This window comes from Setaria italica, chromosome IX (genome assembly GCF_000263155.2).
Source record: "Setaria italica strain Yugu1 chromosome IX, Setaria_italica_v2.0, whole genome shotgun sequence".
In the NCBI taxonomy this organism is placed as follows: domain Eukaryota; kingdom Viridiplantae; phylum Streptophyta; class Magnoliopsida; order Poales; family Poaceae; genus Setaria; species Setaria italica.
The window spans coordinates 12,719,051-12,735,951 of record NC_028458.1 but is presented as its reverse complement, the minus strand read 5'-3'; the positions used below and the strand labels follow the sequence as shown (position 1 = coordinate 12,735,951).

At 44.1% G+C, this 16,901-nt stretch overlaps 1 protein-coding gene across 2 annotated transcripts; it reads right to left on the bottom strand.

Annotated features, from left to right (window-relative positions):
- Positions 1-12,152: 12,152 nt before the first annotated feature.
- On the bottom strand, positions 12,153-16,756 carry LOC101767031 (protein DETOXIFICATION 40). Of its 2 annotated transcripts, XR_002675670.1 has the most exons (7): positions 16,089-16,756; positions 15,918-15,974; positions 15,362-15,600; positions 15,063-15,181; positions 14,849-14,935; positions 14,376-14,528; positions 12,153-12,515 (listed from the first exon to the last, which is right to left on the bottom strand). XR_002675670.1 is itself a non-coding variant. In XM_004982482.3 (6 exons), the coding sequence occupies exons 1-6, from the start codon at positions 16,745-16,747 to the stop codon at positions 14,460-14,462; spliced, it is 1,230 nt and encodes a 409-aa protein (XP_004982539.3). In that variant the 5' UTR covers positions 16,748-16,756; the 3' UTR covers positions 13,814-14,459. The 2 variants fall into 2 exon arrangements, 1 of the variants encoding a protein (XP_004982539.3); XM_004982482.3 differs by lacking the exon at positions 12,153-12,515 and having other exon boundaries at positions 13,814-14,528.
- Positions 16,757-16,901: the final 145 nt, after the last annotated feature.

Sequence of the window (16,901 nt, the reverse complement as noted above, 5' to 3'; positions counted from 1 at the left end):
TGGAGGCATGGCTGTCAGTGTTGCTTGGTGATGGCGTGGCATGGGACACACTTGGGCGACTTTGGGGCGGCACTTGAACGAAAGCCATTGCTTGTTGACCCAATGAACTGACGACGGCGACGCCTTTGGGCGCCGTACTCCTTCTATGAGATGTTTGTTATGGCTGCTCCCCGTGTCTTGGGTTCTTCTTGGTGAAAACCTAGTCCATGTAGGACTGGCGGCGTCGACACAACTGGTGTTGTGCCCTCCTTGGAGGTGTTGTTTTAGAAGTTCTCAGGTCTTCTCTGCTTAGTGTTAGCTGTGAAAATTGGTTTTGTCTATCCAGTGGTTTGTGGTCATGATCTTAATTAGCGAGCTAATGAAGAAGTCTGATGAAGATGAAGAAGTACCTCTCATTGTTCGAAATTGGCCAAGCTCTAATAGTAATCTTGCCCTACTTGATGTGAAGATGGATCATCAGGAATCGACTTTACGAAGCAAGCCACGAAGAATGACTACTCGAACTACAATTAGGAGGGATCTTTTTTTTTAGGCTACATGTCTCTTACGTGTGTTGGTGTTGTAGCACCTAGAAGTGATTCTTAGGGGGCATTTGGATACTGGGTGCTAAACTTTAGCAGTGTCACATCGGATATTCGGATGCTAATTAGGAGGACTAAACATGAGCTAATTATAAAACTAATTGCAGAACACTATGCTAATTTGCGAGATGAATTTATTAAGCCTAATAAATCCATCATTAGCAAATGGTTACTATAGCACTACATTGTCAAATCATGAACTAATTAGGCTTAATAGATTCGTCTCGCGAATTAGACTCCATCTGTGCAATTAATTTTTTAATTAACTTATATTTAATACTCCTAATTAGCATCCAAACATCCGATGTGACAGGTGCTAAACTTTAGCACGAGGTATCCAAACGGAGCCTTGTGGAGAAGGGTGATGGTGGCGTCCAGCTGCGGAGGAGAGGGGCAACAACAGAATCCTAGGTCAGACACGAGGGAGAGGGGCAGTGGTCGGCTGAAAATTTATCTTTGCTCATGATAAATCATTTGTATTATATCATCACAATTAAGATTTCAATACAAATTAAACATAAGCACTGATCAATTTGATTCTAGCTAGTGTCTCAAAAATGCATGGAACGCTGTTACCTGTTGATACGGTGTGCGTAGTTCATCCATTGTGTTTCAGGGGTTGTATCTAAAAAAACGAGGTGCAATGATGGAGTTCAAGCGAAGTGCTAATGTTCAAACATTCAAGGAAGGATACCTTGTGAACTAGCTTTGTCTAGACACAGATGCTTGTGTTGTCAATCAATCGTAATGATTCATATTATCATATATAGCTACAGGTTCTCTTTCATATTTATCCCCCTTATTGACTAGAGCTAGTAGTCATGCTTTTATATTTTATATTTGCACCAATATTTGATTCATATAGTTCTCGCTCTTAGGTCATGCTAGGAGACTGCTGGAAAAACATAACCAACCTTTATGTCCACGCATGCTTACGTGGCACCTACTACTGGTAAAAGTATTACTGTAACTTGATCCTGCGGTCTTCTCTTTAGCGTGTGATATCCAATTAAGCGAGTGTGTGTTTGGAGCCTTGGAGGGCAAGGTTGGATGGATAGGGCAAATCCTTATCAGTCTTTCCAGTGACCTGGTCTGAATTAGTATATAACAAACGAGGCGAGGTTGAAGATTAATCGCAGTGGAGTTAAAATCTTTTTCACCGTTCGATCAGTTTACGGCTTTCGTCATTGGCTGAGCGCTCCGCGCCATCGAGGCAATGCGATCCACGCGTCAACGTCCGACTCCTTGGACCAAAATATGTCCTTCTCCCGAACCATCGGTTCCTTTTCGGCCTTTTTTTTAATGGAACAGGAGGGGATGATCATCCCCTGCTGGATATATATTAATATAAAAGAATAAAAATTGTAGAATTACAAATCAAGAAACAAAGAAGGATAGAAAGTAAATCAGAAAGACTACAATGAGTGCTCTAGCCATTCAAACATTGATTGTTTCCAAGCCTCTTTTACTCGCAGAACAACTTGAGTAAAAACAGTCCTAAACCTCATCATAGCATCCTGGACTGAAGGAGTAATATTTCTGAAAATCCAATCATTTCTCGCCATCCAAATACACCAGCTCATGAGAACAATGATTTCCATAAAAAACGGAACTTGCAGCTGATTTTTAAAGCTGGTGAGGATTGTGTATGGTTCATCTGTGAGATTAGCAAAAAGACTAATATTGATCCAACACTCTTGGGCAAAGGGGCATTGCAGTAGAAGATGGAACAAGGTTTCCTCATTATCATGCTGACACAAGACACAAGAATAAGAAGGCAGAGCCATGTGTTTTCTTCTAAGTACATTTCTGGTACTTAGCCGGTCATTGAGTAAAAGCCAGAAAAAGAATTTGTGTTTACTTTGACATTTAGATTTCCAAAGCCATCTGAAAACCGGGTGCACCTGTCGATATCCAGACAGTACATGATATGCTTTTGATGAGGAGAAGTGAGAATTACCCCAGATATATGTCCAATAGTCATGATCTTCATTAAATTGGATTCCATTCAGATCTGTACCCAATTGAAGCAGCTGATCCATAGCTTGGGTTGATAAAGGCAAATTGAAACGCTGGTGCAAGTTAGGCAGGTCATAAGCTTTCCTAACAGATATGTCAACCTTTCTAGTGAAAGAGTATAAATGTGGATACTCTTATGCAGGGATCTTATTATTCCACAAATCATGCCAGAGAAGATATGTCTGACCATTATGCACAGTTACATATGCTAGACCTTTGAATTTGTCCAAGAGTTTCACAACATCTTTCCACCAAAAGGATCCTTTTCGAACTTGTCCTGGTAACCTGCCAGAAGCATAATATTTCTCCCAAATTAGATGTACCCATGGGATGTCTGATTTGTTCAGGAACTTATGGAGGTACTTAAGAAGAAGAGCTTCATTTTGAGTCCTTAGATTTAACACCCCAATGCCGCCCCCAGAGGCAACATTTTCTATATTTGTCCACTTGTTTATATACTGTCTTATGAAGCTGAAAAGTGCACATATGAAACATTGGCATGGCTGTAAAAATTGAATTCGTCAACTGGAGTCGCCCTGCATCTGACAGAAATTTTGATGTGGATAACAATCAGTTCACATCTAGTGACCATAGGCAGAAACTCCTCAATCTTTGGCTTGGTAAGACCAAGAGGAAGCCCTAAATAGGTAAAGGGAAGCTTACCAATAGCACATCCAAAAGTCTGTGATAGGAATTGTAATTTTTCCTCTGAGATATTAATGGGTACCATCATTGATTTACAGAAATTGACCCTTAAACCAGTGGACAATGCAAAATTATGAAGGAGCTGCTTCAAATGTAACAATTGATTAGGACATCCCTCCATGATTATTAGGGTATCATCGGCATACTGTAATATAGGGAAATCAGAACTGTATGTCAGAGGAATTGGGAGTGTGAGGTGGCCTTGTTCTTTGGAGTCATTTACAACGGTTTGGAGTAGGTCAGCCCCTAAGACAAAAAGAAGGGGTGAAAGGGGATCCCCTTGCCGGACTCCTCTCTTGCATGTAAATCTTTTCCCAGGGACGCCATTCAAAAGAACTGAAGAAGTACTAGAAGCAAAGATTTGTGCCATCCAATGAATCCATTTGTCTCCAAAGCCCTTATGCTTCATGATTGTCAACATGGCCTGGTGCTCAATTTTATCAAATGCTTTTTCAAAATCGAGCTTGAGGATGACTATCTCCTTTCTGGACTTGTGACATAAGTGGAGGTATTCAAATGCCCAAGCAAGACAATCTTGTATTGTTCTGGTCCTGATGAAACCATATTGATTTACATGCACAAGTGATTGAATCACTGTTTGCAATCTATTGGCCAGCAGCTTGGTCAGAAGTTTCATTGAAGTGTTCAAAAGGGATATAGGTCTGTAGTCAGATACATGTGCTACCCCTTCCACTTTAGGTATCAAAGTGATCAGTGATCCATTTATACTCCATAAGGAAACATTGTCAGAGTAGAAAGTGTCACAGAGAGCATAAAAGTCCTGCCTGATGATCGGCCAACACCTCTTTATGAAATTTGTATTAAATCCATCCGGACCTGGAGCCTTGTCATTTGGCATAGACTTGATAACAGAATCTATCTCTTCATGAGAAAAGGGTTCCTCCAGGCAGCGCAGATCCTCCACTTGGTGCAGTAATTGTTGTAGATCAAAAACCATAGAGTTGTACTCAGAAGTACCCAATCTTTCCTTGTATGCATCCCAGAGAATTGCTTCCTTTTTCCAATTATTATATTTTAGGGTCCCTGTTATGTCTGCTAGGGATCTAATATAGCTTTTTCCATGCTTGATGGAAGCATTCGCATGAAAGAATTTTGTTGATTCATCACCAAACTTGACCCATTTAATTGATCCTCTTTGTTTCCAATAGATATTTTGCTGCTTGAGTAAGGTTTGCAACTGATCCTGCAACAGAACCTTGAAATTCCATTCAATAAGAGTCAAGTCTCTATATTCCTCAATTAATTCCATAAAAGAGAGGGACAACTTCACATTGGATAGGAGGGACTTTAGATTTGAAAGTTGAGACTGCCATGCTCTTAGCACCCTTCTAAGATTCTTGAACTTCTGAGTAATAAGTTTTGCTCTATCAATTTCCTGTACTGGAACCGACCAACCATGTGAAACTATGTTCATGAACTGATCATGTTCAAGCCAATAGTTTTCGAATCTAAAGAGCTTGCCCTTCGGAATATCAGAAGCGATGTTGATTACACAAGGAGAATGATCTGAAGTTTCCATCACCAAAGGATAGGCCATTGTGTTTGGATGATTAAGAACCCAAGAATTGGATGAGAAAAACTAGTCTAACCTTTCCAACAGAGGTGCTTGTTGTTTATTTGACCATGTAAAGCGCTTTGATTTCCTTTTCGGCCTTCGGTCCTCCTCTGCGCGTTTCACCCTCCTCGTCATCCGCCCTTCCTCTTTCGTGGCGACCACCAGTCCTGTGGTGCGCGGGGAGAGCAACGCCAGCGCCATCGGCGCCGCCACCGCCGGTCCACGTCCTCCCCCCCTCCCCCTCCGCTGCGGGCCGCTGCTACAACGTGCCTGCTGCCGGCCACCATCTCGGTGGCTCCAGCCATTGCCTGGGCCTGCACGGGGTGCCCCGCTACATCCCTCCTCCCCCTGCACATAGTTGCTGCCTTCTCCTCATGCTTTACCTACTACATCCATGATGAGCGTTACGTACATTTCCCTCTCACACAGAGGAAGGGAAGTTTTGCATCGACTGATCAAGAAGGCAGCCCAAGAAGGAGTATTATCTGCACCAGCTCATCAAGCCCATCACTGCTCCATATACGCGGATGATGTTATAGTATTTGCAGCACCCACATTACAGGACACGGTCACTATTAGGGAAACACTGCAGTTCTTTATGGAGCCGCACCTGGACTGCAAACCAACTTTCAGAAAAGTCTGGTTGCTCCTATTGCCTGTACCAAGACCAAATCAACCAGGTCAAGCACATTTTGCCGGCTCGCATAGCAGAATTTCCAATCCAATACCTCGGGCTCCCTTTATCACTGGGGCGTCTCAACAAAGCACAACTGCAACCAATGGTGGATTAGATCTCAGCCAGCATCCCAACCTGGAGGGCCCCCTTGATGAACAAGGCTGGCAGACTAACAACGGTTAAAGTCACAATGAGTTCCATTTGCACCCATTCGTTGATTGCATTGAGAATTCCGGAATGGGTGTTCAGAGAAATAGGTAAGAGAAGAAGAGGGTTCTTGTGGGCAGGAAAGCAAGAGGCATAAGGGGACCAATGCCTCCTGCCTTGGAAAACTGCTTGTAGGCCAACTGATTTGGTGGTTGTGGCTGCAGAAAGTTGACCCAAACAGGCCATGGAGGGATATGCAGCTGGACTTTAGCCCGGACACAACACTCCAGCAAATGTTTCAGGCATCAGTAGAAGTGCAGTTGGGAGATGGAAACTTGGCACTCTTCTGGACTGACAAATGGTATGGAGAATTCTCTCCTTGTATCTTGGCTCCGGAGTTGTGCAAGATCATCAGGCCAAATATCAGAAAAAGGAGGACAGTATCACAAGCTCTGAACAATAAACGCTGGATAACAGGATATTGTCGGGAAAGCAACAGTACCAACGATTTCTCAGTATGTGCAACTTTGGCATGTAATTCAGGAGGTCCAGCTGACTCCTGGGATTGAGGACATGGTTTCCTGGAGGTGGAATCTATCTGGAACATACACTGCAAGATCAGCTTATAGAGCCTTTTTTCATGGAGCAATCAGATTCGCGGGAGCCAAACTGATATGGCGAGCTTGGGCACCTCTGAAAGTGAAGTTCTTCAGTTGGTTAGCGGGCGGTGAAGGACAGGCTGTGGACGGCCGACAGGAGGCAACGTCGAGGGCTTCAAGATCAAGCATCATGTGTGCTGTGCAACCAGGAAAGGGAAACAACAGATCATCTGTTCGCCAGATGCACATACTCCATGCAGGTTTGGCAGCACATCAGCTCCTTGATTCACATTCAGAACAACGTCCAGGTCCAGGCGCAGGAAGTTACTCTCATTGATTGGTGGCTGCTCAAGCGAACTAACATGACCGCGCTGAAGCAACGAGGCTTGGACTCCGCGTTTATGCTTGTCTCCTGGAGCATTTGGAAGGAACGGAATGCCAGGACGTTCAGAGGAGCACATCCGAAGCAGGCAAACCAGCTCGTCTCTGAAATTGTAGAGCAGGCCAATCTATGGTGCGAAGCAGGTGCTAAACACCTCCGTCTCTTGGGATGGCCTACATCAGGAGGAGTCACATAGTATTAGTAGTTCCGCTAGTCTCCTGATTTAAGTTGTTTAGTTGTTTTACTCAGTGTAAATCATTGTGGGGTTGCAGTTCCGTGTGCATGCGTTCGGTTGGCCCGCGATGTAACCATATTCTAAACGTTACGTTTCTCCAAAGATACGCAGCTTTCCTGCGTATTCTCGAAAAAAATAATTTCCCAGACTCTGCTTCTATTTTCTGCATAATAGGAGTTCCTCGAAACGAGTGGTGCATGGCAGCATCACATTGGTGAAATCTAGATTGCAGCTGATGGATTATGCGTCTACCACTGTGCCAAGGTCGCCATGCCTCCAAGGTGTTTGATAAAATGCCAGTAAGGTGCATTTGAATAAGAATAATACCTATGAACTCTATTATTGGATTCATGATTCTGTCGTACGATAACCGCATGCAAATTTGATCGATGAAATAAGCTTAGGCTCTTGCATTCATTATCTTATATAAAGAATTTATTGCATGATAGGATACCATGGTTTGAATATCCATCGATGTTGCAAGCCTATAACAATATGTTTGGCAAAGCAAGTGAAGTAGCGAACAACTATACTGTAAATTGACAGCTATGATTTTTGTTCATTATATCTAATTTCTTTGTCATGTAAGAGGCAACTTTTGGCATATTGTATCACCTGTGTTCTACGAATTATATCCAAGCCAACAGTATAATTTGGCATCCTAGCCAAGTGACCAACAATTTGATTCGACCATGCTGATGATTTTTTTTTTGTCTGGGAAGAGACTAATGAATGTTGTAGTCAGCAGTTCGTGCTACTACGTAGCATATCCTAAGCAGTCTGGTCATCCTTTGATTTCCTGGTAAGTTTACCAATGCGGCAATATTCAGAATTGGTATGTGATTTATTAACTATATGAACAATTTTAGTCAGTTGACACAACAAAACATTTGATTTTAACTGAGTTTTTAGTGCAAGAATTTGCATAGACAATACATTTCCTTTTTTCTTGAGTGTACTTGCAGATTTATGTTTGACTTTAACTTTCTATAGTTTTGGTGTGTTCAGTATGTTTACTATCAGTCCACTACAGCTCCGATGTTCGAAATCCATAGGATTTAGTGATAATTTGAGCATCGAAGTTCTTAAATGCAGATGTTCTGACCACAAACAGGCTGTACCGCTGCAGCTGTCTGCTCCGATGAGGCTGCTGCAGGTGGCAGTGGTGTTGTGACCTTGCCTCACGTCCTCCCCACACGGCTCTATCTTCTCCACATGGGACATCATCCTCACTTTTTAGGCCTGCTTGCAACAGCGCCACTAATTTAGTTACCTATCGACATGCTATGTACTGACACCTGGGTTCTGTCCATGGCCTTTTAATTTTTTTCTTATCATTGTCGTGCTTCAATGTCTCATATTTACGTCACTTGCTTTGTTTTAATTACTGTACTACTATCAATTGAGAATTTGAGATACGATTAAGTAATGGTATTTATATGTGGCTCCAAAAGATTAGTAGTCCTATAATTAAGCATTGTTATGCTCTGAAATGTAGTTTACATTTTCTGACATGTATTCTTTACATGTTCGATAATTATGTAACTAAGCATCGTTATGTAAAAAGACTGCAGTTGATGAGCATTGCTCTATATAGATTGTCTCCGCTAACTCTATTTGATTAACATAACTACAATTTTTGAAGGTGGTCCCATTACTGTCTTATTCTTCTTTAGTATGAAGTATATGAAAAAAGCCAACTTGAACGTGTTATGCTGTGGTCAAGCGAACTGCTATGCCCATCTTTCTATTTTCTTTTGATATATGGTGACGCATGTGTAAGTTTGTTTCCCTCTCTTATCCTTTCGTTACCTTTCAAGCAGTTCTAGATTCTTTTATTATATACTACCTATTTGATGCAGCACAGAACTAATGCCATCTCAACTTCTTAGATGTAAATTTACCCTTATATCAAAGTTAGTAATAGTCAGAATAATGTTGTATAACCAACAATGGTAACTTTTCTGATAAATTGTAATAATATTGGTAATTAGATAGTTAAAATTTCCTGATGGACAGAAGCAGATCCTATTTGTTTTATGTGACCTTTGTTTTTTGCTATTACACCACATGTGATTTCAGTTCAGTAGTGTAACATATGATTTTCAAATGATTGTCCCTGTTCTGTTTCATCTTATCAATCGAAGCAGTTACACAATGATGCCTGATTTGCCTCACATCTATTTGAAGGGTCACCTTGGATTTCTGGAACGCTATATGATGGGGAAATGAGGACGCTTGTGGTTTTGAGGTAAAAATCTCATTCCCTTTTCAAGGAGAGGAAGCACTTGATGCATGGACTATCATTGAAATATAAGTTTCAATATCATAGAATAGATCCGCAGCTGATATGAATATATGGGTGATTACTTCCCATTGATGACGGTATTAGAGGGATGGTGTGAAGAGACAAATTTGCCGGTTCTCTAAATATTTTCTATTCTTAATAGTAAGTACTGTTCCACAGGTAAGTTCATGGATATATACATCAATGATCAGAATACTTCTTTTTTTATTTAGGTCAGGTATCCTAACTGAAGCAAAGCTGATTTTTTTCATATTTTCCTTTAGCAAATTGAATTATAATGTTGGTCCAGTACTTCTATCACGTATGCAGCTATAAGGTTTGATGTTGCTTTTGATTATTCTAGCAGAGCATGTATGGTTTCCTTGTAGTGGACCACATATTTTCGATGGATTGGTTCTCTTGTCCCTTGTTAACAAACTATGCCAGAACTGTCAGTTCGTGGTGTTAAGTTTTCTTCCTCTTCACTTCAACTATGATTGGAATTTGCACCAGTCTGCTGGGTGAATATTTCTGTGAGTATATATCCTTTTGAGAACTTAATTTCTTCTCCCTAGAAATTTTGGGGTACCGACCTTAATAAAGGTATTAGAGTCTCTAATCTAGAGAACAAGTAATCTCAGGTCCGATGCCATCATTGCCATGTCGGGTCTGTATGTTGAAATAGCACTCAAAGATTGTTTCCGTCCATGCTATTAATAATTCTAGCCTTTGCAACAATATCACTCAGGACTGTCACTTAGTTATGTTAAAATATTTGTATCTGTCAGTAGTTATGTTGCAAATTATATGTGCCTTTTCGTACTAAACTGCTATGGGTCCCTGGTCGTAAATTATCTAGAACAATGCTATGCATCAATACATGTCTATCTAATATGTTCTCATTGCTCTTCTATCCATTTATATTGTTCCGTACACAACAAAACATTAAATCGTGCAACACTACCCTCCATATTTCCTTCTATTGTTGAAATGGAACAGAAAGAGAAGGACCAAATTGAGGGCTTTGACCAGAGATGGTTTTTTCTTCTGTTCTTAACAATCTGCTATAGCAAATTTCCGTGTGACAACGTAGTTACGTAGAATAACCATTCTTTGTTTGTTTGGATTTAAACACCTTACATTAGATTGGTCCGCTTTGATCAGTTCAATATTTTTGTAATTAATCTTCAAGGTTGACCATAAAGATTATCCTAAGTCCGGCCGCTCAGCGTCTCCACGGCGCTCCCCATGCCCAGCTGCACAGTTGTATCTCAAATCTCAGTACTTAGTTTCGCTATATTTACTATGGCTTCCTCTAGCTTAGCCATTATTTACTTCAGGATGCTCAACCCTCGCTAATTTCTCTTTTGTAGTTTCTCAGTTGATTTGGTATAACTAAAAATCCTTGTTTTAAACTCCCTCAAAAAATAATAACTAGAGTGGTAACTAAAAATTTTAAAACTAGAATGGTAACAAAAAATTTAAAAATCCGGGTATAACTAAAAATCCGGGTTTACCACTCAGTTGATTTTGCAACATCTTTAATCTGAGTGTTAAACAAATATTCGAAAAGGAAATTGTATGCATGTTATAAAATTCAAGTGCAGCCAGTATAAGCTAATATCCGTAGATAATTTCATTTAAAAACGGGGGAAATAGGAAGCACGTTGAAAAGAACTGCTTTCAAGTTTCATTTCTAAAGATACCTCCAACTTTCTCACTTGCGTAATCCATTATCTTCACGTTGGTGGACCTGTGGGTTGGGCTAGTTCCAGGTATGAATGAATGCAAACGTGATACTGGGTTGGGCTGGCTGCCTCAGCAGTCTCTCTCTCTCTCTTATATGTAAAGCCACATTCGAGTTCGCTTGAGTTTCGGCCCAGTGTTGGAGCTGGGCCAAGCCTGCAAGTAGTTCTTACAAAGTATCAGACATGATGGAAGGAGGTGAAAACTCAGTAGAAGCTCACTGAAGTCTGAATGGCCGATGTTGACAAAAGGAAGAATATTCAACGATAGGTTGGTGATGTTTGGATATGCCTTTCACCTTTATGGCACAAATAGATCCATTTTTAATTTTGTTCCAGCATGGCAACAGTACTGCAAATTATTGCATTGCAAGGGATTCTGTATCGGTCCAGGATTCTGTATCGGCGCCGGCAGCCGGAGCTCTATCATGCCCGCCCTGGAGGCGCGGCGGGCCCATGGCGCCTTGCGGTCACCGAGGATGCCCTCCAGCTGGCCGCTTAGAGTGGGTTTGGTTCCAGGGACAGGATGGGATGGGACGGGATGATTCCATTTTTACGTTTGATTGGAAGGCACGCGGGATGAGTTCGTCCCTCGTAGGAATATTCTACCCAGATGCGGGACGACCCCGTCCACCCAAATCGAGCGAACGGGCTCGTTCCCGATCGACGTCGTCGTTAGCCGTCTAACGCACATGAGTGTGTGACACACATGAGGAGCAGGAGAGTCACCGGCCGGGGAGCCCGACCTGGGGGACGCGGTCCGGGAGCCCGTCCCGAGGGAGCGGCGCCACCGAGCCGGCGGGCCACAACCATGGCCTCCATGTGCGGGACCTCGATCCCGGGGGGTGGCACCGCCGAGCCAGCAGGTCGCGACCATGGCCTCCACGTGCGGGAGCTCGATTGCGGGAGCTCGATCCCGGGGACGGCGCCGGTGAGCACGCGGGTCACGGCCATGGCCTCTGCACGGGTGAGCTTGACCACGAGGGGCGGCACCGGCAATCCCACGGGCCGCGGCCATGGCTTCCGCGCGGCTGCTCCATGCCTGGCTTGAGGGCACGAACGGGGAGAGGCGGAAGAGAAGATGGGGGTGACGTACGACAGGCGAGAAACGGATGCTGGGGGAAGAAGGATAAGGCCTGTTAGGGAAGAAAAGAAAGAAAAATATTGAATAGAGAATGACAAGTGAGGTCCACTTTAGATGACAGTAGGGTCCATTTACTATGGATAACAGTGTTAAAATCGTCATTCATCCCGTTCCCTCGATCCCCATACCAAACAAAAAAATAGGATGAACTCATCCCTCTCAACCAAATATAAAATAGGAACCTTCTATCGCAAAAAACGGAGGAACGGGGGAGCTCACTCACAAGAGGAAGAAGACATGGAAAGGAAAAGCTGGTGAGCAACAGCTACTGAAGCGTGTACTCTCTTTAATTAGCATTGTTGAGAATCTCAGATGAGTCTTTGGATCTGGAACCTTTTTGTCTTTGTTGTGTGACTAGTTGGAACCAGCCTTTGTTGTCCTCTTGTTGCTCTTGACCAGTACTCCTTGGACACGGAATCCTGACAGCAGATCTAGTGGTGTGAGGAAGAGATCTGTGAATGGAGTAATTTATAATATCTGTCGACAGGGATCAAAGATTTCTAAACTAGTACAATATAATACCATTGTGTACTTATTTACTGTTTACTGAAGGTATGTCTAGCTGCGCTAATCCGAATCCGAGACGGCTTCAACTCTTCATATATCTTGTTTCCATGTATGAATAATTCCATCCCAATCCATGTATACCGTCATACCGATATATGGAAGTTTTCCAAGACTTTGGAGACCCTTGGAGCTTTAGGGGAAGGCTTGTCATTAACAGTTCGTTTGGTTGGGAGACAATGCGGGACGGGACTATCCCATCCCTGCTTTTTAAGATAGGATCGTCCCATCTCGTGTTTGGTTGCATGGGATGGATCGGTTCCAATTTTTTGTTTGGTTGGAGAGATGGAGAGTAAGGGATGGACGGTGATTTTAACACCGTTAACAGTGGACCCTGTACATTTTCGTCGGCCCCATCTATCATCCACCCTTTTCCTTTATTAATTTTTCTTCCAACCTTTATCTCTTCAACCGGCATAGCTTTTGGCCACCATTGTTGAGCTCGAGGCCTCGCTCTGCTCGCCGAGCTCGGTCATGGCGCGCCAAGCCGGGCTGCCCCATCGGGACGGCTCTGTCGGCGGCGGCCCTGGCTGCCCCGCCCCCCAGGAAGGGCTTCATCGGAGGCAGAGCCTTGGCCGTGCCGCCCCCCGGAACGGCTCCGCCCGCGGGAGCCCCAGCCGCGCCGCCCCCGCCCGCGGTAGCCCCCGGCCACGCCGGCCCAGCCGCCCCGCCCCCGCCCGCGGTAGCCCCCGCCTGCGCCGCCCCCGCCCGCGGCGGCCCGGCCGCGCTGCCTCCACCCGCCGGGATAGCTCCGCCCGTGGCGGTCCTAGCGGCGCCGCTGCTGGGGTGCTCCACCTGACGGGGAAAAATGGCGCTGACGGGAGCGAAGTGGGACGCCCCCGTCCGCTCGTTGTGGAGGGACGGGGGTGTCCCGCATCTGGAGGGAATATCCCCTCATAGGGATGGACTCATCCCTCATGTCTCCGAACCAAACGTGGGATGAAGTGAGATCGTCCCGTTTCGTCCCACTTCGTCCCACCAACCAAACGCACCCTAAATAAACCCGTGCATCACCTCGACATAGTGTATGTCCTTTTGTTTCCCTCCCACCCCACCTTTGTTCTCCTCTCACAGTTTTACCGTGTGTTAGTAAGTCCGCTCCACCACCACCTCTAGAACTAATATCCTACTCTATCAGCTCCAATTATAAGTTGTTTTAGTTTTATCTTAAGTAAAACTTATCTAATTCTGATGAAGTTTATAGAAAAGTATATTAAAAAAACTTAATTGCATACGCATGGTTTTCTTTCCTATTGTACCCTTTCCTTTTCATTCTTTACCGTCAAGATCTTTCATTGTAGATCATTGTCATGCCAGCCCAGAAAATATTATAGAGTGCTCTTGTGCTTTCATTTGAAGTTATTTTTAGAAACGTCAATATGTGCTATACTTCGAATGTCTGGGCTTGTATATGGGCCCCTTGGGCCAAATCTGTAATAGGCCACAGGTTATGACAATGGATATGAATAATGTTCTTTGAGCTATACAGAATTCGGAGCTAAAACTTTTGTTCAAACAAGCCATTATTAGTCTTTTCTTGTTCCAATTTCAGTTTCACCATTGCAGCCCCCATGAAAATGACCTAACTACTTTTGCAATCTCCAATGCAATGTATGACATGCATGCATAATATTCCTTATAATTTAGAACAATGCAATGTATGACATGCATGCATAATATTCCTTATAATTTAGATCAGAGGGAGTATATCACACCTATAATCTCCAATGCCATGTTTAACTTCGGAGGACAAAACTAAAACGACAACAGAGGGAGTATATCACCGTCCATACTACTTTTCAATCTTCGGCTAAAAGGGGCTTCTTTTTGTCTTCCCATTTGTTTAGCCTCATGCACGCTTGTTCTACCTGCGAAAGCAGAGAAACTAAGTTAAATATATATGCAAAAAAGCTAACATTGTGTTTTTTTGTCAAAAGACACAACAAATCATTATTTGCATAACACATGCATGTTTAAAACCAAAAAGTATTGTACGTAATTTCAAGATCTTAACTCGGAATAATCTTTCTTTCACGATACATATTATATTCGAAATTATTGATGATATATCAGTTAACTCAAATGAAAATACATAAAAAGTCAAATACATATGTAAACAGAATATGTTCCTCCATGTTAATGGACACACAAGCAGGCTGTATAAGATCGTGAAAATTGCCTAGAATACCTCTTTATTCCAATCGGTACGAAATGTGACCCATATAAGAGCAAGCGTCTGGACAACTAACCCACCTATCATTCCACCCCATATTCCCTGCATGTGTGGAGCAGAGGTAGTAAACAATCTCAGCCGTTGATATCTCTTTCAATTCGAGCAACACGCAACACAAAATAAAGGGTTTGGATTTCTTTATTAATCCAAACCTAGAGGTTTAACTTACCATGGCACCCAGATCAAAGTGGAACCCCAGGACGCATCCAAGGGGGATCCCGATGCCGTAGTAGCAGGCGATGTTCACATACGCCACGAACGCTTGCCAACCGCAGCCAACCGCCACACCTGCGAAAGCTTCAAGGTGAAGAAGGCATCGCAAAAAGCTTGTGATGATCTCATCTTTCTTTTCACCTACTACTCTCCTCCGATCCATCCAGCCACGAGTTGATCGAAAAATCCATGCAATAATGCAAGCATCTCACGATTGAGCAACGACCAAAGCTGAAAGATGCATGATATGTGTACCTGACAGGACGGGCTGGATGCCGTTGAGAACGATGGTCACGGCGAGCAGCGGGGTCATGGTGGACACGGCGCGCGCGACGTCGTCTCCCCTGGTGAAGATGTAGCTGATGTAGTCGCGGAGGCACAGCACGGCGGCGGCTATGGCCGACGCCACCACCACCGACACCGTGGTCACGACCTTGACGGAGAAGGACGCCGCCTTGGCGTGCCCGGCTCCGAGCTCGTTGCTCACCCTCACACTGCGCACATCATATCGTTCAATTCGTTCCAACGGGAGATGAGATGAGATGCATGTCAGCACCAGTGCCACTGCCTACATGTGTTAATGCTCCATTCCAAATTATAAGTCATTCTATTTAATCAAATTTATACAATAAAGTGCTAACATTCATGATACTAAATAAGTACCATTAGTTTCTTCATTAAATAATTTTTCATAATATATCTATTCGATGTCATAAATTTTTGTGATCCTCTCTATAATTTGATCAAACATAAAATGGTTTGACTCTCTAGAAAAATTGAAATGACTTATAATTTGGAACGGAGGGAGTACCTGGCAGCAGCGTTGAAGCCTACTGACCCCATAAACGCCCATCCTGATATAGACATGCTGATGATGAGGCCATCATGTGAAAGAATGGCGTATTAAGCGCGTGTTAATCCAAAACACAAAAAAAGTGAACCTCACATCATCGAGAATACTAAGATTATTAACAAAGCCTACCACACCGCGAGCGAATCGAGCGCGATCTCCGGATCCTTGAGCAACCCGGCTATGAGCACGGTGATCTGCGAGTACCACGTCTCGAGGCAGAGCATGACCGCCGACGCGACCGAGAGCCTGAGGAACTCCGGCAGGCCGGAGAATGCCTGCCAGGAGAAGCCGGTCCACGTCAGCCGGCAGCGCCGACTAGTGACTATGTAGACGAACTGCGCGACGACGATGACCCACCAGCTGGCGCTGAGCGTGAGGGAGGCGCCGAGGAGGCCGAGCCCGAGCCGGTAGACGACGAGGTAGCTGAGGGCGAGGTGGGCGGCGAGCGTGGCGGCGGAGATGTAGGCGCTGGGCGCCACGATGCTCTGCGCCTGCAGGAACTTCTGGATGGGGAAGTTGGCGGCGTACGCGAAGATCTGCGGGATGAGGCCGAGGACGAAGACCCAGGCGGCGCCGGCGATCTCCGGGGACTGGCCGAGGAGGAGGAGGATCCAGTTGGAGAAGGCGTAAAGGGCAGCGAGAGGGACGCCGGTGGCGGCGAGCAGAACGAAGGAGCGCTGCATGTACACGCCCAGCATCTCGTACCGGTGCGCCCCGTACGCCTGCCCGCACAGCGTCTCCACGGCGCTGCCCATGCCCAGCTGCATGCAAGGAATGAAGCAAGTCATCAAATTTGTCATTTCAAATGGTTTTCATTAATTTTTACTGATGAGACCATTTTTAAAAATTGTTTTTTGGAGTGTGTTTGTATCGATTGAGCCAGAGATAAAATCAAATAACTGATCATCAGATGGAGTCACGAATTTATGTACCATGATGCCG

Coding starts and splice junctions, on each gene's coding strand:
- LOC101767031 (XM_004982482.3), bottom strand. CDS start 16,747: ATGACTTGCTTCATTCCTTGCATGCAGCTGGGCATGGGCAGCGCCGTG. Junction 15,182..15,361: donor CATCCAGCCCGTCCTGTCAG/GTACACATATCA, acceptor AAGCTTTCGCAG/GTGTGGCGGTTGGCTGCGGT. Junction 14,936..15,062: donor ACTTTGATCTGGGTGCCATG/GTAAGTTAAACC, acceptor CCACACATGCAG/GGAATATGGGGTGGAATGAT.